The following is a 23,131-nucleotide window of genomic DNA, read 5'->3' as shown; positions in this document are numbered from 1 at the left end:
TTTCTACAGAAAATGAATATTCCAGCTAAATTCATTGTTTGTGGAATGACATCAAATGGTTTTACCATTGCAGACCCAGATGATAGAGGCATGTTGGATATGTGCGGCTTTGATACCGGAGCCCTGGATGTAATTCAAAATTTCACATTAGATGTGATTTAACTATAAACACCGTCATGACCTAAGAGGTCCATTGCTGTCGCTGAAAATATGCAGCTACTTCCCACCTAATCTCAATCCAGTGAACGATGATAGTGCAGTGTGTGCATAATTGAAAGTAACTTTACCAAAAAAAGAAAAAAAGAGAAAAAAAAAAAACTAGGAAGAAGGAAACATAAAGATGAGCCCAAAGTTCTATCTACTAAACTAGCTCTTGGGAAATAGCTTCAGGATATTACAGCTTCCTCTCTCTCATAGAGAACTTTTTGTTAATAGATACTATAAAATAGTCAAACAGTTTTGCTCTGGTCAATGATACATTTGTACTTCAAAAAGGTGATATCCAAAAGTAAGCAGTTCTACATCATGTTACTTATTTGAGAAGTGCTTAATGTTTTCTTAAATGTTTTCATTGGAAAAGGACAGCTTTGATAATACCCAGATACTCTGAAATGCACTAGACCATATAACTGTGAAGGAATATGAAACTCATCTGTAAACTTTTATATATATGGGATAAAAAACTTAAGACACATGATTAAATTATGAGTGAGTTTTACAAATTCCTTTCAGAGTTTTCTAAGATCATATAAATAACAGCTTTCTTATTCAATGAAACAGATATTTTATTCTTGATGTTTTATTTGTAGTTGTAGAATCTGTTACCATTAAGAAGAAACATAATGGAAAACCCTAAGAATGTTATAGGGCCTGAAGAGACTAAAATATGTGTTGAGTGTGGAATTGGTTTTCATTGTTTATTGTGCTTTATTGCTCTGAATGAAGGCTGTAACTTGACAATGACTTCCTCTAAATAACAATATAGCCTCATGTCGTCACATTTTTGTTTTTCATACTCACAAATGGAAATAACATTTCAAGAATTTAAGTTCCCTATTCATAATCTTAACAGTATAATAATTAAAATGTCAACTGCCTTTTCCTTACTCTTAAGAATTGTTTTAATTACTTTTTCTAGTCAATTATAAATGGGTTTTAAATATTTTCTAATAGTAAACATGTCCACAATCCATTTTTGTGACAGAACATTCTTTTTTGATAGGGTGAAGAAGTAGTAAAGCAAGCCATGTCGTTCAGGTTTGAAAAGCAGTTTTTGAGTAGCATATTTTGAACTAACCAGTCTGTAGGAAATTGCTATTTTTATGTTTTGTTTATGTGCATTAAACTTCCTTTACATTACACGAACATATGCATTATTTTCTTGAACAAGTATCCCATCTTCATTAGGAAGTTTGACATTAAAGCAATCTGTTGAAATGTTAGTATCTATTCTCATAATTCTATAAAGGTTGTCTAAGATAGCTGTTACATGTAAAACTTGCATTTTTATGCATTGTTCTTTAACTATCAAATAAAGATTTTTTAGGGTTCTTAAAGCTCTTATGATAAATGTAAAACAATAGTAAACATAAATTATAACCACCTATGTGCTTGGGAATTAGAGATTTTATGTTTTGGAGGCAAGGTGACTTTAATAGTGTGAGGATTTGAATATGTATTTCTTCTATTTTCATAGTAGTTTGGGGCTTTGGGAACAATAAGAAAATGTTCTTTTCAAATGTATTTGGCATATTAATGCTGGCTTTGATATTTAGCCATTCCTGCAAGACAACTAATAGCAGTTTTTAAAATTAGTAGCAGTTATTTACCTAAGAGATTTTTGGTCCACAAAGCTAGTTGTACCTCCCACTCCAGATACACATCATTTCTGATGTTTTTCTGGTTTTAACCTTCTATCAAGCATGGAATGGATTTAACAGCCACTTTTGATACAGTATTATGTTCAGATCAAATTTGAAGGACCCAAGATCTTCAAAAATTAAAAATTATAATATGATTTTTTATTCCTAATAGAACTGTTAAATAGAATATAATATAAATGTTTACTTAACTTCAGTTATGTGCTATTTAGATAGAGCTTTCATACAAATATAGGAGCTAATTTTAAACCCATCAGAAAAATGTATTAGAGGAGACTTTTTGAAGTATTTAGATAGGTCTAATTAAATGGATTAGAGTAAGATTTAAGAAAGACAAATATGAAAGGAAAACTGAAAGAAAATACCAGAGAACATAATTTTACTTTCAAATTATGACACTTTAGAGCTTGAATGATACCTTAGAAACTTAAAAACTAACTTTTGAATTTCATCTGGAGACCCAAGGTTCAAAACAGAATTTGATTCTCTAACACTATAAGTGATCTACAAATCTTGGTCTCTTCATTCCCATTACACTTTTCACACCCCACATTGTGGGAACACATTCACTTAGAAGAATAGAATTATTCTCAGAAAATAGAATTATTGAAAACTTTTAAGGAAATGTATATACATGATTGCTTTAAGAGTAGAAAAACAGATGTAAACATTATCATTTTTAATTCATAGTAATCCTCAAGCACAATTATTGTTTTAATAAGCTATGTTGCTATATAACAGTCCTATAGAAAAAAGTAAGACTTTACCTCATTATAAATAGAATGTATTTGAGTGATAAACAAGCTTTATTTTCTGAATTACTTCTAGGATTACTGTTACATTAATATTGGGGAAAATACTGCTTTTAAAAACAGTCCTGGGCTGGGGATACAACTCAGTTGTTAGAGTCCTAGGTAATGACATATTTCCAAGATATAGTTGTAACTAGTAAAATAAAAAATGAATTTACAGTCTCACCTTTTCTTATTAGTTGAAATTCTTTGGAAATTCTATTTATTAAAACATTAGCTAAATAACTATTTTAAGAGAATGTTAGTGTGGCCATATGGTTGTGAATGAAATTTAGTGTTGCCCCATTGGAACCTCTTTTGCTTTCTCACTTAACTGTGTGGTTGTGACTCAACCTATTCTGTTCTTGCAGTTTTCATAAAGTAACATTTGATGCTTGGATAACGAAAGAATCAATGATTGATTATTTAAAAATTAAAAGGCTCACAATACTAGTTAGAACTTTTTTAATTAAAAATATTCTTGTTAATAGATATGAGTTTTGAAGGATTAAAATGTTTTAGAAAACTAGTTCATTAGGCCAAGTAATTTTTTTAAACATTGCTGTTCAGAATGGAAAAATGCAGAAGAAAGATTTTCACAGATAATATATTGACTAAGAATTCACAACTCTCTGATAAAGAAGGAAGAAATATATTCTAACACTAACAGCCTCTTGGATAGATGATAAAACTATATCTAAGGGGATAATATAACACATTTTCATGAGCTTTTAAAATAATAAGTCTACAAATGATGAAATACCGTTTATTGGGTTCTTTTTTTTTTTCCCTACATTTTGCAAAAATATATGTATAAGTTTTGGAAAGATAAGGCAGAATTACTGATTAAATTTGAGGGTTTGACAACATAAACTGAAGTTTAAAAACTGAAGTCTAGTCTTAATACCACAGGTTGGGGTGATTTAAGGCACTGTCATATACCCTCAATATAAACATGCACAAGAAAGACTAAGAAAATGTTAAGCTATGAAATTACTATATATTGAATGGATTTCACTTAGTGTTTGCCCGATGTCTTCACCTTTATCTTATTTAGTGGAAATTCCTTTTATACCTTCCCCCCCCCCTTTTAAAATTCATTTCTTCTAACATTTTCAACATCTTTTTTTTCTAGTATTATCTACATGGGTAATTAAATGACAGGAAAGTAAACCAAATTTAAGAGAGATGAATGTCTTTTAGACTGCTTTTTGTTTCATACAGATTTAAGGTCATATTTTTTTCAAATTTATAATGGCAGGTCTCTTCAAGCAATAACCAGATTGGTATATTCTCTTTCCAAATCAAGTTATATAATTAAAAAGGTATTAGATGTTTCCAGAAATTGTGTGGTCTTTCACTAATATCAGTGATTGACCCTTCATTTGTATTTGTAGATGTACCTACCTGTGTTGAAGGGAACTGCTCTAGTATACAAGCACTCGTCAGAAAATAGTTAACTACTCTAGCCAAGTGTAGTGGCACATACCTATAATCCCAGTGACTTGGGATGCTGAGAGGAGGATCAAAAGTTCTAAGCCAGCCTTAGCAACTAGGCAAATTCCCTGTTACTCTAAACTTGGCAAGACCCTATCTCAAACAAAAAAAGCTGGTAATATAGCTTGGTGGTACAGTGCTCTGGGTTCAATCCCTGGTACCAAAACAGAAAAATAACTAACTAGTCTTTAATAAAATACCATATCTCATGTTCATATTAAGTATTTCACTGAGTAAACTCCCTCATCCCTCGCCACAAACACAACAGCATAAAAAGCCTTGTAAATAACCTGTATTGGAATTAAATGCTTTTTAATTGGTAAATTTTTATTTGCTTTTCTGAAAAATTATGGAATTTACTTTAAAAAGTTAATTCTAAGATAATATTTTTATGTAGAAAACTAATGTAGCTAATCATACTTTTTGAATAAAGTTATAATAAATGGCACATTTTCCTAATCCCTGAAAATACCAAGGTATACAGGAAAGTGATAGAAAAGTGAATATATTGTAGGGTTCTGTTACTGAAATTAAGGTGAATAAAAATCCACAAAAGGTTGTTTCTGATTCTGAAGAGTTTTTTCCTTTTGCTTCTATTTTACTTAGTCCTTCCATGCATATTTACTTTACGAACACAAGTGACATGTAGTTTTTAATTTTAAAATGTTTAATTTTCTGCACTTTACAAGTTAGCAGAATCTATACTTAACCAAATAGTAAATTAGTTAACATTTCTACTGGTTTCACTTAATAAACATTTAGACTGTCAAGGATAGTGAATGAAGTTAAATATAAAATTGTTGGAATGCTGTATTAAAACAAACATTACTTAAACTTCTGTTAAAATACTTATTAGGTTTTATTTTGTAATGTGTTTGAGTTCAATTTTCTTATTTTTATTGCCAACTTGTGAGTATGAAGAAATTGTCCAAAGGGATGAGATAGATATATGGAATAATCTTTTAAGGGGGGGGGGGGGGGTGGAAGTAGGGAATGTTATAATCTAATTCCAAACTGCCCATTTACTTTATTAAAGGCTTTGAGTTCCCTAATTGGTCACTTGATAAATATTTAAATTATTCAGACTAACGTCTACATAAAATAAATTTAAATATATAAGAGCCTTAAAGTGAAAAATGACCCTTTTGACTGCCTTAAAATATGACTAGCTCTCCTATACAAACATACTAGTTACTTTCTTTGGGGTCTGTTTATTAAGTAATGCCTTAATAGTGTTATAATGTTTCTGAAGTACAGAATTCAAAGAGTCTTTCTAGAGCTTTTAATTTTACATAATGAATGGGAATTTAACTGCTAAGTTTAAAACCTGATTGTACATTAGTAATTTAAACACATTAATAGGATAATCTGGGTACACTGATGTGTTATACATACGTAACTGTTAACATCAGTAATATTTTATGGTAGTTTAATATTTTTTATTGTTTTGTATAACCAGTTATCCAAAAAGCTGGGCTTTATGACTACAACATGACCTCCATGGACCAAGTTCATATATTTAACAGTATGAATGACAAATACAGTTGTACAGTTCCAAAAATGATTAATTTTTAAGGGAATATTTTGAGACAGAAGGCAAATATTTTGTTTCAAGCCTACAAACAAATTCAAAGAAGTGAATATAGTATTAAAACATTGAAACCATTGCAATAATAATATCCAGGTCAGTGATTTAATTACATTTGCATTTTTACATTCACTTTGCCTTTCAAAGCAGGAATATTTTATAAAACCGAAAGAATAAATTGTCAAGCTGGTGCTTAAAGGTATATAAAGTTTGCTGTTTCATAAACATGTTTGGTGTTTATTTCATTTCTAAGGAAAACCCTTAATGGGGGCACGTGGAGTTTTCTAAGATTATTGATAGATGCTTTGTCAAGTCTTCCAAGTTTTCACTGTAAATAATACATCTAATGTAATTTTGCTGTTTTCTGATTGGGAATGGATAAATGTGCTTATGATTAAATTTATTTCATGATTAAAGTTTTCACCACTATGGTGAAAAATCTTGACTACTTCTTTCCAGCCTTGCAAAATACCCTACTAAATATAGGTTGAGTATCCATTATCTGACATGCTTAGAACACAGAAGTGTTTGGAATTTTTCAGATTTTGGAATATTTGCATATACATATACATAATATTTGGGGGATATTCTATATACATAGCCTGAAGGTGATTTTATAAAATATTTTTCATGTACCTGCATTTGACTGTGACCTCCACATGAGGTCAAGTATGGAGTTTTTCATTTGTGGTATCATGTCAGGGCCCACAAAGTGTCCAGTTTTGGAGCATTTCAGATTTTGGATTTTGGATTAGATGCTCAACTAGTAATTCATTTAGATGTGAAGTATAGGTGGGCACTATGTGAACTGCTTCTGATCTGTTTATTGTAGAAATTGATAGGGGTACCAAATAAATACTATGCACATCAGAAAAACGTCTGTTTATGTTTATTTTTTAAAAATAAGAAATTTAGGTTAGGGATATAGCTCAGTGGGTAAAGTATGTATGGTTGGGGATTCTTTTCCAGTAGAGATCTATTACAGGTTCAAGACAATTTGATTTAGTGAAAATGCAAATTCTTAAAACTTGTTTTTGAGTTATGCCAACAAAAAAAAAAACTGAACTAGGTAAATAAAAACATTTTGTGTCAGTGTCAACTTATAGAAATTATCTCAATTCCTATAAAACTTTCCTTAAAAGTTATCAGGTCTGAGGTATAGGATAATACCAAAGAGTGAGAACAAGTTGCATCAGAATATACTCACCAAAACTTCAAGTATTTGGATAATTAGTTCTGTATTTAAAATCAAGAGCCAAGTACATTGGCACATACGTTTAATTCCTGGAACTAGGGAGCCTGAGGCAGGATGATTCAAGTTTGAGGCCAGCCTAGACAATTTAACAAAACCTTGTCTCAAAATAAAAACAAAAAAACTAGGGATGTAGCTCAATAGTAAAGTGCCCCTGGGTTCACTTGTGAACTGTTTTCAAAAAGTTCATCTTTATACAATGCTGAAATCTTCCTCCATTTAATTTCTGTTCCCTGGAACTATCAAGTAATTAAATGAATCATTTGGTTTCCCCAAGGTAAAATTCATTCCATTCTATGAATTTTAATGTATAAGACATACTGTATAAGACATTGAATTTTAATGTATATGACATACATTGCTCTAGAAGTAGAATGTGAAGGCTTTACACAATATGGTAGAAGATATCCCTACCTGTTTCACAACTGTTATTAGTGAGAACCTTAAATCTGAAAGAAACTCACATCAGTCCTTACTACTAAAAGCTACGCAAGGTAAGGAGTTAACTCCTGAATGCTATAGGGAATAATTTCAAATGCTTATCTCCTAGCTCTTGGCTGTAAAATTCATATAAAAATTCCTAATTAAATGCATTCTTATCTTATGATATAACTACCCCTTTGGTTATAAATATCATCTCTTCCTCAAGAATTGGCAAGTAAGAAGATGAGGTGTCCACAGCCATTTATTTTTCATTATTTTTAATCATGAAGATAATTCACATTTAAAACATCCTCAAATATTTAAAAGGCATTATCAGGTATTATCACATTAACATTTACTAGTCATGGTAAGTACCTACATTACTGAAATTCTCTCTTCTTTTTTAAATAACACTGATGAACTAGTGGTAGCAACTTCCCTTCTTTATGAAGCCTATGAGTATCAGTTGCACCTCCAATAAAAGTTCCATTGACAAATATTCTTGGAACCTGTTAGATAAATAAAAGATAAATTAGGCATAACTTATTGTTAGAATTATGAAATCATTTCTGATACTTGCTGACACTCATACTTGGGTACTATTTTTTAGCCTGATTTTGGAGGAAAATGAGGAAGAATGTGCCCAAGATGACAATCTTAGTAAATGAAATGATCGGAGATTCAAATCCAGGAAAATCTGATTCTAAAGGCCTTCCTCATAATCACTATGGTATGTAACACAAAAATAAAAGTATTTATAGTGTTTAAGTAGTCTTAACATATTCACTAAAGGGGGAACATATACCATAAACTTCCATGCAAATATAAAAGAGGAAAATAGCAACACAGTTCTTATGTTGCATATTAGAAAAATCCATAAACATGGAAGAGAAAAGCATTCCTATTTGCACAGTCACTAAAGAATGACCCCTCTTTAACATCTTTATCTTGAAAGAGGACCTTAAAAACCCTACATAAGTCCTTATAACAACACCATCATCCCCTGTAATCCCAGTGCCTAAGAAAGCACACACACAGTAAAAATAAAAAACAACTCTGCTTTTCCCTATTATAAAACTCTGGTTTCCAAATTTGCCATTTCTTGGTATTGTGGAGAGCCATTCTCACGCGTGATTGGGCGACTCCCGGTTTGGGTCTGAGGCGTTCTGGCTGTGTCGGAACTTTCCCGGCCCTCTCCTGATGAGAGAACCCGCCCGTGTGGGGGTGTGACTGACCACTGACCCCGGGGGCCCAATCACTGACCCTGACCTTGGAGTGCGGCCCCCCCTCAACCTTCATTGGATGGAATTCTCCCCTGAATTTCTTGTTCCCCAATAAAAGGCTACTCCCTGGCGTGCTCGCTCGCTCGCTCTCCTGCTAGCCCTGAGTAATCCTTGCTGCCCTACGGGTGTGGTTCGAGGTTAGAGCCAGAGAGGGGAGCCATCTCGGACCTGGTCATAAGAAAAGGTAACTGAGTCTGTGTGTTTTATTTCGATCTCTGCTAGCTAACTTTTATGCCAAAAACCTCATTAATGAAACCAATGCGCAGGCCGCATGGTGGATGGTATCTTCAGAGAACTTCTGGCTTCCTTTTCCTAATACAAAGTCTAGTCTCTAGGTGAACCAAGTTACCATCTATTACAACAGCATAGCTGAGGATATACTCACAGTTCTTTCTCCAGTCATTTTATAAAGAGCATCTTGAAACTGGCTCCCATATTCAAGCATGTCCAATTCCACTGCTTTATAATTAACATTCATGTCACGGAAAATATTTTTTGCCATTGTACAGTAAGAACAGGATGTTTTTGAGAAAATCACCACACAATTATCAGAAATGGTTTCCTAAAACAAGACCGAAAAGAAAATCATTTTAATTCTCAACATTACCTTTTAGAAAGAAATCATGATAGAGTAGATTTTAGAGGTCTCACAACTGAGGAATCAAACTAAGTTATCATCTGCTTTAACATCTGCAAAGTGAGGATATTATTCATTTCCAAGGGATGTTAGAAGGAGCAAAAATGTAACAAATATAAAGTGCCTGGCAAGGAATAGTAATGATACTAACAAATAACAATGATAAGTCAATTCGTGAACAACTAACACTTAGGTATAAAAGCACTTTTCTCAGCACTTCACTAGATCACTGAAATCTCACTATAATCCTGAAGTAGGTCTTATTATTTTCTCAATTTTGCAGGTGAAGAAAATGAGGCACAGAGCCAGGCATGATAGTGTATATCTATAATCCCAGCAGCTGGGAAGGCTGAGACTCAGTAACTTAGCAAGGCGACAGGCAACATAGTGAGATCCTGTCTCAAAATGAAAAATAAAAAGGACTGGGGATATTGTTAAGCACCCCTGGATTCAATCCCCAGTACCAAAACGAAAGAAAGAAAATGAGGCACAGAGGTAGATAAATAACTTAATGATCCTCATCTATCAGTGGGTGAACTGAACTTTGAGCCCAGGCAAATCTGGCTCTATAATAGGTCTAGACATATAATGTCTGTTACGCTGCTTCTCAAAGGTAGGTGTTCAAAAGGCATTAACTCCTTGCTTCTTAATAACTTTCCTTAAAACACTAATCCAGGTATAGACAACAGCTTCCTCCTCCACTTCCATTCAATCCTATATATCTGTAGTACAGAGCAGCCTGGTTTGGAAGCTACTCTCCAGGACTTTAACCCAGTGAGCATGAAAATGCTGTGTGTCTACATGGCCATTAAAGTTTGTTTTTTGTTCTTTGTTTCTAAATATTTTTATACCCTGATCCTTGAAAAGATTTTTTAAACAGACAGGTCTGGCACTTAAGCATCTGTGTAGATTGTTTTCACATGGGTCATAAGTAGCACCTTGAAGATGAAGGTCAAAACGACATACAATACCCAAAGTACTTCAGAAGTTATATCCACCCTTGGGTGCTAGAAGAATCCTCAGTTATATCATAGCTGTCTGTAAGCTGATCTGTTTGGGGAGGGGGGGATTGAACTCAGAGGTACTTAACCACTGAGCTGTATCCCCAGTCCTTTTTAATTTTTTGAGACAGAGTCTCACTAAGTTGCTTGGTTTGGGTCTTGCTAAATTGCTAAGGCTGGCTTTTAACTCAGTCCTTCTGCCTAGATTAAGAAGTTTGCAATACTTGGATTCGACCTAATCCCTCACAACACCAAAACCAGGCTATTGCCTCCACTATGCTGCCATGGGTTCTACCTAGGCTCACTGAGGCCATGATTTGAAGAAAGAACCATGCTGGATACCAGCATGAAATAGAAAACTAATGAAGAGATTCGAGAGTGAGCTAAAACTCAAGGTGACAGTGCCAGGTTCTCCTGAACCCTCATGGTCTGTTTTTATTTTAAGAAGCAATCCCAGCTGGGCACAGTGGATTACACGCCTGTAATCTCAGGGGCTCCATAGGCTGAGTCAGCCTCAGCAAAAGCGAGGTGCTAAGCAACTCGGACCCTATCTCTAAATAAAATACCTAATAGAGCTGGGGATGTGTGTCACTGGTTGAATGCCCAATGTAAGATCAGTCGAGGAGAGGAGGGCAGCGACCAAAGTAGGCAGATTTAAAAAGACCACCAAATGAGGCTTTATTTGAAATATCACTCCCAGGCGGAACTCATCAGACCAGACTGACACAGTGGACAGGAGAAGGGTCTGAGGAGAAACCTCAGAAGGGTCTGAAGAGAAACATGGGAGCTCAACCGGACTGGGATTTTATGGGGCTCATGGCAGGAAGGGTAGGGCTTGGGACAGGAAAAGGTATTTTTAGAGTCCCGGGTCCTGTTGGAGTTGGTCAGAGGAGTTGGCTGAACTCCAGGACTGGCCACGGGGTCCTGCTGATTGACAGGCATTAGTCAGGAGATCCCACTGATTGACAGACATTTCTGTTGACGCCAGATTGATGTTTCTCTCCCTCGCAGGCTGAGTTCAATCCCTGGTACCCACCCACCAAAAAAAGAAGCAATCCCTTCACAGTAAGTTTCCACCATTGCTGTTATATTCAACAGCCATGAATTCAACTAAATGCAGGGTTGTTTTTTTCAGTGCTAGGGATCAAACCCAGGGCCTCAAGCAAATGAGGCAAGCCCTCTACCACTAAGCTACTCCTCCAGCCCAGGGCATAAGTTTTTTGTATGTGGTGGTAGAAAGTGGTGAAAAAGAGAGAAAGAAAGAAATGGGAATGTTTTATAAGCTACAAGGGAAGAAAAATATGCATACATATAGAAGAAATTTTCTGAGGCAGAATTAACTATGATTGACCATGAAAGAGAGGAAAGCAAGAGAGCACAAAAGTATACAGTATCCCAGAATCATCTATGTAGTAACTGTTGCATACTAGGGTCTATGTCAGATAGCTACTAAACATTAGCATGTACTGCACTCTGAGTAGCTAGTATTTTTATAAGCAGATAAAAGATTTTTAGTAAGCCAGGCTTACTGGGATTACTGGAGGCATACACCAGTAATCCCAGTGACTCAGGAGGCTGAGGCAGGATCATGAGTTCAAACCCAGCCTCAGCAACTTAAGCCCTAAGCAACTCAGCAAGACCCTATCTCTAATAAAATACAAAAAAGGGCTGGGAATGTGGCTCCATGGTTAAGCCCCCTGGGTTGACTTCCTGGTACAAAAAAAAAGGTTTTTATTAAAGAATTTGATTTTGCCCAAACGGAGGTATTGCCTTTGTCTCTGATTCCTGGAAAGAAGCCCTTAAATCTTTGGAATTTCTTGAGTGACACAAATGTCTTTGTTATTTATAGGGGGTGAGGGGACCCTAAGCCCGCACTTGATGTTTACGCTAAACAGGTAACCCTAGGCCAGGTTAGATACCAACCTGACCTTCAGAGAGTAGAACTGGGGTTGAAAACTGAGTTCAACCATTTGGATAACAAATCCATCACCCACACCCTTAATAATGAAGCTTCAGTAAAAACTCAGGACACAGAATCTCAAATGACCTTCACTGGATGACAATACTCCACAGATGGCACTGTCAGTATTGGAAGAGTATCTGAGGACAATGAGAATTTCATATTTAGCACCCTTGCAGAAATCCATTCTCTGTATCTTTTCCTTTGGCTAATTTTGATCTGTATGTTTTCCCTGAAATAAAATAGAACTGTGAGAATAACAAAAAAAAAAAGCAAGCAAGCCCAGGTCAAAATCAAACAGTCTCCCAGGCTATGGACAGCATGACTGGGTCAACAGTAGACTTAAGCTGGGTATGATGAAAGAACAGTCAGCCTTATAGATCCAACCTGGAGTATAAATTTCAACAAGAATAAATCTCAGCCAGGTACAGTGGCACATGCCTGTAATCCCAGCAACCTGGGAAGGAGTCTGAGGCAAGAGGATCACAAGTTCAAAGCCAGCCTCAGCAACTTAGTGAGACCCTGTCTCTAAATAAAAAATAAAAAATGGCTAGGGATGTGGCTTAATGGTTAAGCACCTCTAGGTTCAATGCGTGGTACCAAAATAAATAAATCTTATAAATTCTGACTACCAAAATGATGTAGGACTTCTTTGCCATGTGAATTATGATAACAGATTTCAAAATAAAAATTTGTTTAGGAATTCGCTTGCTGAACTTGTCACATCTGGACAGTGAATAAGCATATTAAATGGGTGTCCAGAGGGAGCCAGCCAGGGGCTATGTGAGGTATGCGCATTTGAGTGTATGAGGGGACTAGTCTGGTGTTGGACACTGATTGGGCTGTGTGAGGCAAATGTGTCTTCCTCTCTCTCTGCCTGTGATCCTACTAGCAACTGAGATGGGTGTGACTTGCCAAGATGTCAATCTGCTGATACAAGACATCACCAATTATATATGTCTTATTTGGGTGAAATATTCTATCGAATGTCTTCTCCCCAATAAATAGGGGAGTTTCGGGTGTGCTCACTCTCTTGCTCTTTCTAGCGCTGCCCAGCATGGAGCTGACCCTTGGGGTCACCAAGCCATCCTGCTCTCAACCATAGAAACTCATGTTCATGTGCTGCATGGTTTCTTCACTGTTTTCTTAGTTATTGATACAGCCAGCTCCTTTGAACTCAGCTCATCTTGCCAGCTCAGCCAGCTGGCAACAAATGGATAAGACAATTCTTTCTTCTGAAGAGGAAAATAATTTTCCTGTACCTCCCACATCACTCACTTGGATTTGGTTCACAGGAGTAGTTTCTGACTTCCCCAAAGATGATGATGCATGGTTCCCCATCCTAAAAGGAATTTTAAAAGGCAGTGTAGTTAATTAAATGATAATCTATCACAAGTTCCATATAGACATTCAAATATATAAAATAGAAAAAAAAAGTTTCACTTATCAGTGTAAATATCAATTTAAAAAACATTAGGTTACTAAAAGCAAAAGGACACGTGTTCTTAACTATGGTCCTTATTCCCTTTGATAAAATCACATTCCCTGTGTTTAAAGTTCAGCATAATCTTTCTCATAAATAAATAAATCCATAACCACCAGATTTCAAACATTCTGTCCTATTGATAGCCTGACTATGGGTTAATATATATGGTTTTCATTTTTTTAAAATAGGCAGAAATTGTACTCTGTGTGGCAATGAACACACAAAGATTTAAGGATTTTAAGGAAAATAAGGTACCCTAACCAGGAGGGTCTGTAGCTCCTATGTTTTCCAATCCACAAAATACAATGAACAAGAATCACTCTCACCTCAAAGGGTTTTGTGAAGATTAAATAAATTTATCTGCAGAAAACAGAACTGCGCCTTCCACACAGTAAAGTTTGAAAACATTTGATATTACTATTATTAATTCCTGATTATGTCAGTATTTATTAGCCACAGCTGTTGGGAGCTTGTAAAAGGAGGCATCCATGAAACAGGAAAATAGTCACTAAAAAACAAACCAGTTAAACATCATCATATATATCTCTCTTCTTAGCCCTACAACCTTTCTTTCCCTTATCCACTCATCTATTTTGTTCAGCCATGCCCTATTGCACTGTAGAAGCAAATCAGACATCATGAGACAAACTAATTGCAAAGTGAAATCACTAAACTTTAAAAAGAATTGAGATAACAGATGTTTTCTAAGAGAATTATTTTAATATCTTAGGAGTAATAAAGTAGGACAAGCTGGGTATGGTAGCATAGATTTGTAATTCCAACTACTGAAACAGGAAGACCTCGAGTTCCAGGCCAGCCTGAGCAAATCTGTCTTGGAAAAAAAAGAATAGCACAAAGAACTGAAAGTTCAAATATTTTTTTAAATGTTTTCCTTATGATTATATGGCAAAATTCAAATTCTGATATAAGAAAAAATGCTCCCTTCCAAATCAATGCTCCATTCTTCATAAGTGCATTTAAAATAAAAAAAAATGTCACTTTCAACTATTTTTAGTTGTTAGGTGAATGTCATATTTCAAAGATTCTAAAGCTTGCTTTTGTTTTTTTGTTTTCATTTTGGTACTGGGGATTGAACCCAGGGGAACTTAACCCCTAAGCCACATCCCTAGACTTTTTTATTTACTTATTTATATGTGGTGCTGAGAATTGAACCCAGTGCCTCATGTGTACTAGGCAAGCACTCTACCGCTAAGCTACAACTCCAGCAGCTTTATTTTTTATTTCGAGACAGGGTCTCCTAAGTTGCTTACTTCCTCACTAAGTTGCTAAGGCTGGCCTCCAAGTTGTGATCCACCTGCCTCAGCCTCCCGAGTCCCTAGGATGTGCAAAGCTTTTTTTTTTTTTTTTTTTAAGAATTGTATAGCATGAAATTTTAGTCCTGTTTTAGATGAATCCATTTTAAATGGCTTTTTTCCAATACATGTTATCCTTGGATAACTAAGGAGGAGAAGGCAGCTTTGAGAAAAAACTGGGACTGAGTTGGTAAAGACTAAACAGAAAAGGTTAGGCAGTGCTGGCCTGGACCAAAGGAACTCTAAATAGGATAAATCTGAAGTTTTATTTGGCTTTTCAACTAAGAAAACAAGTCCCTTTCATCTCAAGTCCAGCACTGAACTGTCATTCCCAAACCATCTACTACAGCATTTACTACTGAAGTAGGAGTTCCAGTAGAACTTTCCTAAGAGAATGTTTTCTTGGGTAGTGAGAGATATAGGTGTACTCTTAAGATATCACCCTCTTCCCTGTCAAATTTCTGGAATGCACCCTTCCCCCTTCAATTTCTACTTGAGCTTCCTCAAAGCTAAATCAGCTTTTAAGGAAAGGGGCATTCACGCAGAAGGTAACTGCACAGTAATTTCACTTCAGCATTGATAAAACGCCTACTAATCTGATAAAGCATCTTATCAGCGGTAAGTAGCAAAGTGCTACATACCCCCAGATAGATACACTTACTAGGGAAACACCATTGGGCTTCAAGGACCTGTCAATCAAATAGTGATTGGCGCTTTCAAGATGGGCTCCGTGGCTTGTTCTGTAAAGTTAATCAAGAGTTCCTAGAATCTTGCAAAACTAGTTCCTAGATTATTTAGATAAGGAAAGGCAACAAGACCCAAGGAACATGGGCCCTGGCAGGCCCCGAGGTAGCAGCTGGCAGAACAGACACCTGTGGCGTGGGCGGGTTCAACATCAACCAGGGCCGTCAGTGGGTCTCAGCTGCCAATCCGGATGCCGTGGGTATTCAAATTTTGGGAAGAGGATGGAAACACTGCCGCTGTTTCCAGAGGCAACATCTACGTGAATGTCACAGTCCCCATCCTCAAAGCCTTGGCCATTTAGTAGGATCCTCACCTTCACTTCCTGCGGTAAGGTTGGCCAGGTTTAACAAAGGGAGACCGATTAAATTAAAACAATAAATACCCTTCGTTTTCAGTACGTCCAGGGCCATATTTAGGACATACTTCTGAACTAAGATTCACTCGCTGTTTATGTGAAACTGCAAATCATTAAGGCGTCTTGTATTTGTTATCTAGTAACCCACAGCGGGGTGGTCCAAGCCAGTGCGACTCGAATATTTTCAACCTGTGCATCCCGGGATCCTTAAATCCACACAACCGCTGAGGGCACCACGCTCCCCTGGCGTCCTGGGCCTCCGCTGGGTAGGGCTCAGCGCCCAAGCGGCGGCCCCACTCGCCCACCCGGCGCGCTTCGTCCAAGTCCCCGCGAGGCCTCGGCGCCCGCAGGGCCTGTCCTGCAGGCGAGCCGCATACCCAGAGGCCGCAGTTCCTGCAGCTCTGTGAGCTCCCGCCGCCCCGCCGCGCCGCCCTGCAGAGCCGCTCCCGCTCCGGATCAGCTGCGTCCCCGCCAACACAGCGCAACGCCACAGCATGGTGAGACCTCCAGACAGCGACTAGCGGAGGGGCCGGGGACCGCGACGTCGGAGAGCCCGCCCACCCCCGGCCGGCCCCGCCCCGGCCCGCCCTGCCGCGGCGCCTCCGGGCCCGCCCAGCCCCGCCCCGCCGGGCTGTCCGCGCCGCCGCCGGTCTCCTAGGCGCCTCCGCGGGTCCGGCCTCCGGGCAGCTGGAGAGCGGAGCGGCTCTGGAGCGCTGGACCCGTGATGCCCGCCCACGTGCGACCTCTCCCCGGAGCCGCGCGCTCGCTCACCTGCAGACCTCCAGGCTGCGCGCACACCCGGCTCCTGCGGCTTTTAGGGCTTGGGAAGCTCATTAAGGCCCACAGGCACGCGGAGCCGGTGCAGAAGGGTGGTAGCCAACATTCCGGCGGGACCGAGAAGGAAAATAACAACTGTCCAAAATAGAATCAAAGCGCTGGGGATGTTTACATGAGGATGGTGGCACCATCACAGCTTCCTGTCAGACAGGTTTTCCGTGTGGGTGAAATAGGAGCCTGAACGCCATCCTCAAATTAGGTCATGGATCCAAAACCCAAATACACATCATGGGAATATTGGATTTTACACTCAGTTGAAAGAAAACAATCAATCCAATGTTGGACGTTCAAAGAAAGCAAAGATTCTGTTTTCAAGATAAAAACGAAACTAGGAAACAAAATAGCCCAGAAATGTTTCCTGGTGACTTTGAAAATGGGCAAGAGTTGTTAATGACAAGATTGTCTAAGCCACTCAGTGATGTAATAATGGCTCTTTCTGAGTCTCTGTATTTCCTGGGGACACTGAAACCTATCAAAATCAAAGGTCAAGTGGTATGTCTAAGCTTCTAAACAATTATTAAGACAATACAGATCGTTTGTGGTTCTTTGTGCTGAAATAAAGTTAAGATTCATGTTACCATGGTATAAAATTAAAATTTTGTTTCTGACAGTTCTTTTCCTACATTTACATGGGCTATATTTCATTACTTCATAAAAGAATGAAACTTAATTTCAAGAACAAATACCTCCTAAGGGTGTCGAGTCGTCTTTCTTTCATAAGCCCAAATTTAACTTTAAAACTTGACAGTATGTTATCTGTAATGTTGGAGGAGGTTTTTTGGTTTGGGTTTTGTATTTTTTAGCCAAAAGATAGCTATTTAGGAAACATTATTATTATTTTGTTTTGTTTTGTTTTGGCCTTGCCTGGCAATAAATATTTTAATTTTTGTTTCATTTTTATGATGACAAATAATTTTCAAGTTTATTTCCTTTTTGTTTGTTTGTTTGTTTGCTTAAATACAAAGCTAAACCACAAACAGGTACAACCAAGACATTTTCTCTCACATTTAAAGACTCCTGTAGGATCCTCCTCCAATTTGCTGACCACTAACCAGGCTATTGGGGGTGGGGGGAAGACTTTCTTAGGTAGCACCGTCATGAGGCCCAGGATGGGGTAAGGATGAGGACAGGTTCTCACACCAGTCTCCATTCATATTTACCTGGGACCAGGGTGGACAGGAGCCCCAGCCCCATGGACAGAAGGTGGACAGTGAGTGAGAATCAGACCCCTGGGGAGGGAAGAGGAAGCCAGCTACTCCTCCTGGTATCACATTCAAGCTGAGAACTGAGCCTTGTCCTTGCTCCCTGGCTAAGGGCCCTGCCAGCTCCATGTGCACCAGATGCCTTTCTTTGAGGCTGGTGGAGATGGCTGGGTGGGATCCTGAGCTCTAGGCTCACAATTCAGGTTGTGGCTGCGCTTCACAGGAAGGACACCAGGTGGTCTGACAACAGAAGGCCTCACAGCAGATCTGGAACTTTCAACCCAGCAGAACTGGGCAGGTGGGTGAGGTGATCGGGGAATTATTTTTGTTTTGAAATAAAATTTCACCTGTCTCACATTGTTATACAAAATAAAGACCATTCTGCAATGAAACAATCACATTGCTGCCGCAGTCTGGCTAGGCACAAAATAACCGAGCCCCACAAAGCCTTGTAGGTTCAAACAGCAACTCTATTCCCAAACTCTCACCGGCACTCTATGCACGCTTCCCGGGAACACACTCCCTCCACCGGGCTTGGTGCGTCAATTCTTCTGGAACCCCCACGAGAACTCACCGGGAACTCCAAAGTATCGGCAACTGAGGCAGCAGGATCCGCCCTAATCCCAGAGCAGGGTCACCTTTCAACCATTCCCTCTAGCAAAATGCCAGGCGTCATTCCGACTAAACTGTGGCTCTCAACACATTGCGATTTAATTGTAATACCCTTATAGGTAGGGCTGGGGATGTGGTTCAAGGGGTAGCGCACTCGCCTGGCATGCGTGCGGGCCTGGTTGTATCCTCAGCACCACATACAAAACAAAGATGTTGTGTCCGCCGAGAACTAAAAAATAAATATTAAAAAAAAATTTTTCTCTCTCTGTCTCTCTCTCTCTCTTTAAAAAAAAAATACCCTTATAGGTAGATGATGTTAAATACAAAATTTACTGAACAGTTATTTTTTTATTTTATGTTTTAGTTGTAGTTGGACACAATACCTTTATTTGATTTTTATGTGGTGCTGAGGATAGAACCCAGGGCCTCACATGTGCTAGGCACCTCTCTGTCACTGAGCCATAACCCTAGCCCTGAACAATTATTTTTAATGGATCCCAGAATGCAAGTGCTACACGCATTATGTCTGACCTAAGCATAATATATTGATAATTTTCAATATCTTTTTGCTTCATAGGGTAGCTACAGAAATTATGGTTTGGGGTCATATTTGTGATGGCTCCAGTAGCACATTAAGAAATATACTAGAAGAGGGTTGGGGTTGTTGCTTAGTCATAAAGCCCTCACCTAGCATGTGTGAGGCCCTGGGTTCAATCCTCAGCACCACATAAAATAAATAAAATTAAGGTGTTGTGACCAACTACAAAGAAAAAAAAAAAGAAATATACTGGCAGAGAAGAGAATAATGGTTGCTGGGGATTGGGTGAAGGGGGAAACATGAGATGGTGGTCAAAGGATACAGAGTTTCAGCTATGGGAGATAAATAAATGGAGATCTAATGTACAGAAGTGACTATAGTTAATAATACTATTTTGGGGGATTGAAGTTAGGGGCACTTGACCACTTAGCCAGGTCCTCATCCCTATTTAGTATTTAGAGACAGGCTCTCACTTAGTTGCTTAGCACCTCACTAAGTCTCTGAGGGTGGCATAGAACTCACAATCCTCTTGCCTCAGCCTCCCAAACTGCTGAGATTACAGGAGTATGTGACCGCACCCAGCTACTATTTTTTGTACTGAAAATTTGCTGTGTTCTTACCTTACCAAAAAAAGGGGAAAAAGGTAATTAAGAGGAATGGTGGCTATGTTAATTAGCTTGATTATAGTGGTTACTATGCAATGTAAAATGCATATTTAACTATCAAGTTGTACTGGACTGGTGGCACACACCTGAAATCTCAGCTGCTTGAGACCATCAGGAAGATCACAAGTTCAAGGTCAGCCAACTTACCTGGTTATGTAGCTCAGTGGTATAGTGCTTCCCAAGCATATGGGAGGCTCTGAGGTAATCCACATTACCCACCCTCAAATCAAGTTGTACACTTTAAATATAAGCATTTTTATTTGTCAGATATATCTCAATAAACCTAAACAGAGAGAGAGAGAGAGAAATATTCTGGTTCTTCACTAACATGTTTGGCATGAGCATAGTGGGTGGTGGCTAGAATCATTACATCAAGAGTATATTGGTAATTACAGCCTCACAGGTTCTATAACTTTTTTCATGCCCTCAGCAGGGTATTGATAAAACTTCTGAGGTGTTAAATTTAAGAGCCAGAGGATGGAAGAGAGGAGAAAGTTAATCAGTTATCAACTGTAGACCCAACCAACAAAAACTTACCCACATTCCTGAATGTGTATTGAAACTTTGATTCAAGCCAGAAGTGGTCAGACCAGCAGTCACCACTTCATCCTGCTTAAAACCAAAGCCAGTCCAGAAGCAACAAGAGCTTCTCCTTATAAACTGTCTTACCAAATACATTCCCCGCTTCCCCTTATTCCTCCCCTGTTATCTATAGTTAATGTAGGTTTAATTAAAACAATCTGTGCTTTCCTTCCCCATATTTGCATTATGAAAATGCTCTTGGCTTATAAATCTGGGGGACATGTTTCCAAGAGTCATCTAACCTTGCTGCAGAGAGCTATGGGAACTTGTCCCAGGACCCATCTCTTTGTTGCTGACATCCAGAATAGCTTTTAAACCCTTTCAATTCAGAGATCCCTCAGTTTTAACAGTTTCAACTTTAAAAATTGACATATCTAATTCTAAATTCCTTTCAAACTTATTTTCTATAGCTTAAATTGTCAACTAAAGTTCACACATTTTGTTTGACACTGAGAGCAGTTTTATCCCTCACCTAGAATTGGAAGTCACTAAGATCAATAAACTATGAGATTTAATTGAAAGGGCCTCTATAGTGAGTCCAAATTGTGGACCTTGGGTATTTGGGAACCTTTACAGATACAAATTCTTTCTCTGAAGAAACTTTTTTTTCTTTTTTTTTTTTTAAGAGAGAGAGAGAGAGAGAGAGAGAATTTTTAAAAAAAAAACATTTATTATTATTATTTTTTTTTAGTTTCGGCAGACACAACATCTTTGTTTGTATGTGGTGCTGAGGATCGAACCCGGGCTGCACGCATGCCAGGGGAGCGCGCTACCACTTTTTAAAATATTTATTTCTTCTAGTTGTACACATACCTTTGTTTTTATTTATTTATTTTTATGTGTTGCTGAGTATTGAACCCAGGGCCTCGTACGTGCTAGGTGAGCACTCTACCGCTGAATCACAACTCCAGCCCTGCAGAAACTTTTTTCTTAAACAGGAGCATGATTGTGAACTCTCAAGCGCCAACTATTATACTGCTTCTTAGAGCTACTATATAATACATTACTGTGTACTTAACAGAAATTTATTCTTTCACATTTTTATAGGTCAGAGTCTGAAATCTTGCAGGGACTTGTTCCTTTAAGAATCTATTGAAAGGAAGATTTCATTTCCTTCCTCTTGTATCATCTGGCATTTGGTGGCTCCAGATGTACTTTGGATCTCTTGAGTGTAACATCTCTTCAATCTCTGCCTCCATCTTCATATCACCTGCCCTGGGTCTCTGATGAGGACTCTTGTGGATTAGATTTAGACCAACTGGAGTAATCCAGGATGGGCACATCTCCTAACTAAATTACATCTTCAAAGAATTAGGTTTTCTCTTTTTTTAATATTTATTTTTTAGGTGTAGATGGACACAACACAATGCCTTTATTTTTATGTGGTGCTGAGGATCGAACCTGGGTCCCTCCTGTGTAGGCGAGCGCTCTACCACTGAGCCACAATCCCAGCCCTTAATTTTTATAAATAAGTTACATTCACAATTTCCAGGAATTTGCCCCAGATATTTGGGAGTTGGGAGGGAACAATTTGTTCAACTTTGCACAGCTACAAAATCCAAAACATTCTAGAAATAGCCTGACATCTCATTGAAGTCGTGTGTGTTTTGTTAAAATTCTGTGTCATATTGTCTTTTATACTATATTCATTAATTATCTACCATGCCAGTCACTGGTGTACTCACAGGATACAGACATGGTTCCTGCCCTGTAGAGGTAACATTTTATCTCCTCTCCAGTTTTTGAACTTCGTGTTAAGTTCATGGTTCATAAAGATGTGTTATATCTTCACTTTGGCATCACTGTTAAAAACCCCAGTTTCAAAATTAAAACAAATTTGGGCTGGGGTTGAGACTCAATGACAAAGTGCTTGCCTAGCATGCATGAGGAACTGGGTTCGATTCTCAGCACCTCAAATATATACATAAAATAAAGGTCCATCAATGACTAAAAAAAAAATTTAAAAACAAATAAGTTTATGTATGCCCTATGTACTATATTATACTGAACAATGTATCCTTTTGTGTTTTTTTCCCAAATACACTGTAGTTGTAATTGAAATCATACTCATTTAAAACCATTACTGAATTTTGTTGTAAGCTTTTTGTCAATATATAGTTTCTCATTCTACAAGTACAAAAATTATAACACGGTGTTATTGCATGGGAAAGTTTGAGAAGAACTATTTGTTTTTTTCAAACAACAATCAATTCTCCAATTCTCTGACATCTGCTGGGTATCCTACAATTTAATCCAATTATGACACTAACTATCCAGAGTTGATATAGAGACCCCACAGGTTAAGGACTCGGTCTAATAGGTGGTGTCCCCTCACCCCAGCATTAGACACCAACCACAAGTGTGGTTTCTAGGCTATCTGTACTTCTCTGCCTGGCTGACCATAAATTCAGACATTCCCTTGCCCTCCTCTCAGTTTCAATAATTTTCTTGAATAACTCACAGAACTTAAAAAGTACTATGTTTA

At 37.9% G+C, this 23,131-nt stretch overlaps 2 protein-coding genes across 5 annotated transcripts in view; one reads left to right on the top strand and one right to left on the bottom strand.

Annotated features, from left to right (window-relative positions):
- Ro60 (Ro60, Y RNA binding protein) overlaps positions 1–6,632 on the top strand; it is a 31,805-nt gene extending 25,173 nt beyond the window's left edge. Inside the window, exon 10 of one of the 2 annotated variants that reach the window (XR_011703996.1) lies at positions 10–91. Coding sequence is in view for 1 of the 2 variants with exons in the window: in XM_027948810.2 (XP_027804611.2) it covers positions 10–162 (153 nt within the window). In the remaining variant the exon portion in view is untranslated. Of the gene's footprint in view, positions 1–9 lie in introns of both variants that reach the window. The other variant, XM_027948810.2, reaches the window with a different exon arrangement.
- A 1,043-nt stretch (positions 6,633–7,675) lies between these two features.
- Glrx2 (glutaredoxin 2) lies at positions 7,676–16,770 on the bottom strand. Of its 3 annotated transcripts, XM_027948812.2 has the most exons (5): positions 16,588–16,675; positions 14,125–14,306; positions 13,591–13,654; positions 9,100–9,276; positions 7,676–7,940 (listed from the first exon to the last, which is right to left on the bottom strand). In XM_027948812.2, the coding sequence occupies exons 3-5, from the start codon at positions 13,651–13,653 to the stop codon at positions 7,812–7,814; spliced, it is 369 nt and encodes a 122-aa protein (XP_027804613.1). In that variant the 5' UTR covers position 13,654; positions 14,125–14,306; positions 16,588–16,675; the 3' UTR covers positions 7,676–7,811. The 3 variants fall into 3 exon arrangements, with proteins under 3 accessions (XP_027804613.1, XP_027804612.1, XP_071456311.1); XM_027948811.2 differs by lacking the exon at positions 14,125–14,306 and having other exon boundaries at positions 16,588–16,770; XM_071600210.1 differs by lacking the exons at positions 13,591–13,654; positions 14,125–14,306 and adding an exon at positions 12,400–12,544 and having other exon boundaries at positions 16,588–16,770.
- Positions 16,771–23,131: the final 6,361 nt, after the last annotated feature.

The sequence above is a fragment of the Marmota flaviventris genome, chromosome 12, assembly GCF_047511675.1.
Source record: "Marmota flaviventris isolate mMarFla1 chromosome 12, mMarFla1.hap1, whole genome shotgun sequence".
NCBI lineage: Eukaryota > Metazoa > Chordata > Mammalia > Rodentia > Sciuridae > Marmota > Marmota flaviventris.
Note: the sequence above shows the minus strand (reverse complement) of the source record. Positions and strands in the feature narration are given on the sequence as shown.

Coding starts and splice junctions, on each gene's coding strand:
- Glrx2 (XM_071600210.1), bottom strand. CDS start 16,706: ATGCTGTGGCGTTGCGCTGTGTTGGCGGGGACGCAGCTGATCCGGAGC. Junction 12,545..16,587: donor GCAGGAACTGCGGCCTCTGG/GTATGCGGCTCG, acceptor ATTTTATTTCAG/GGAAAACATACAGATCAAAA. Junction 7,941..9,099: donor AAATGACTGGAGAAAGAACT/GTGAGTATATCC, acceptor TTTATCTAACAG/GTTCCAAGAATATTTGTCAA.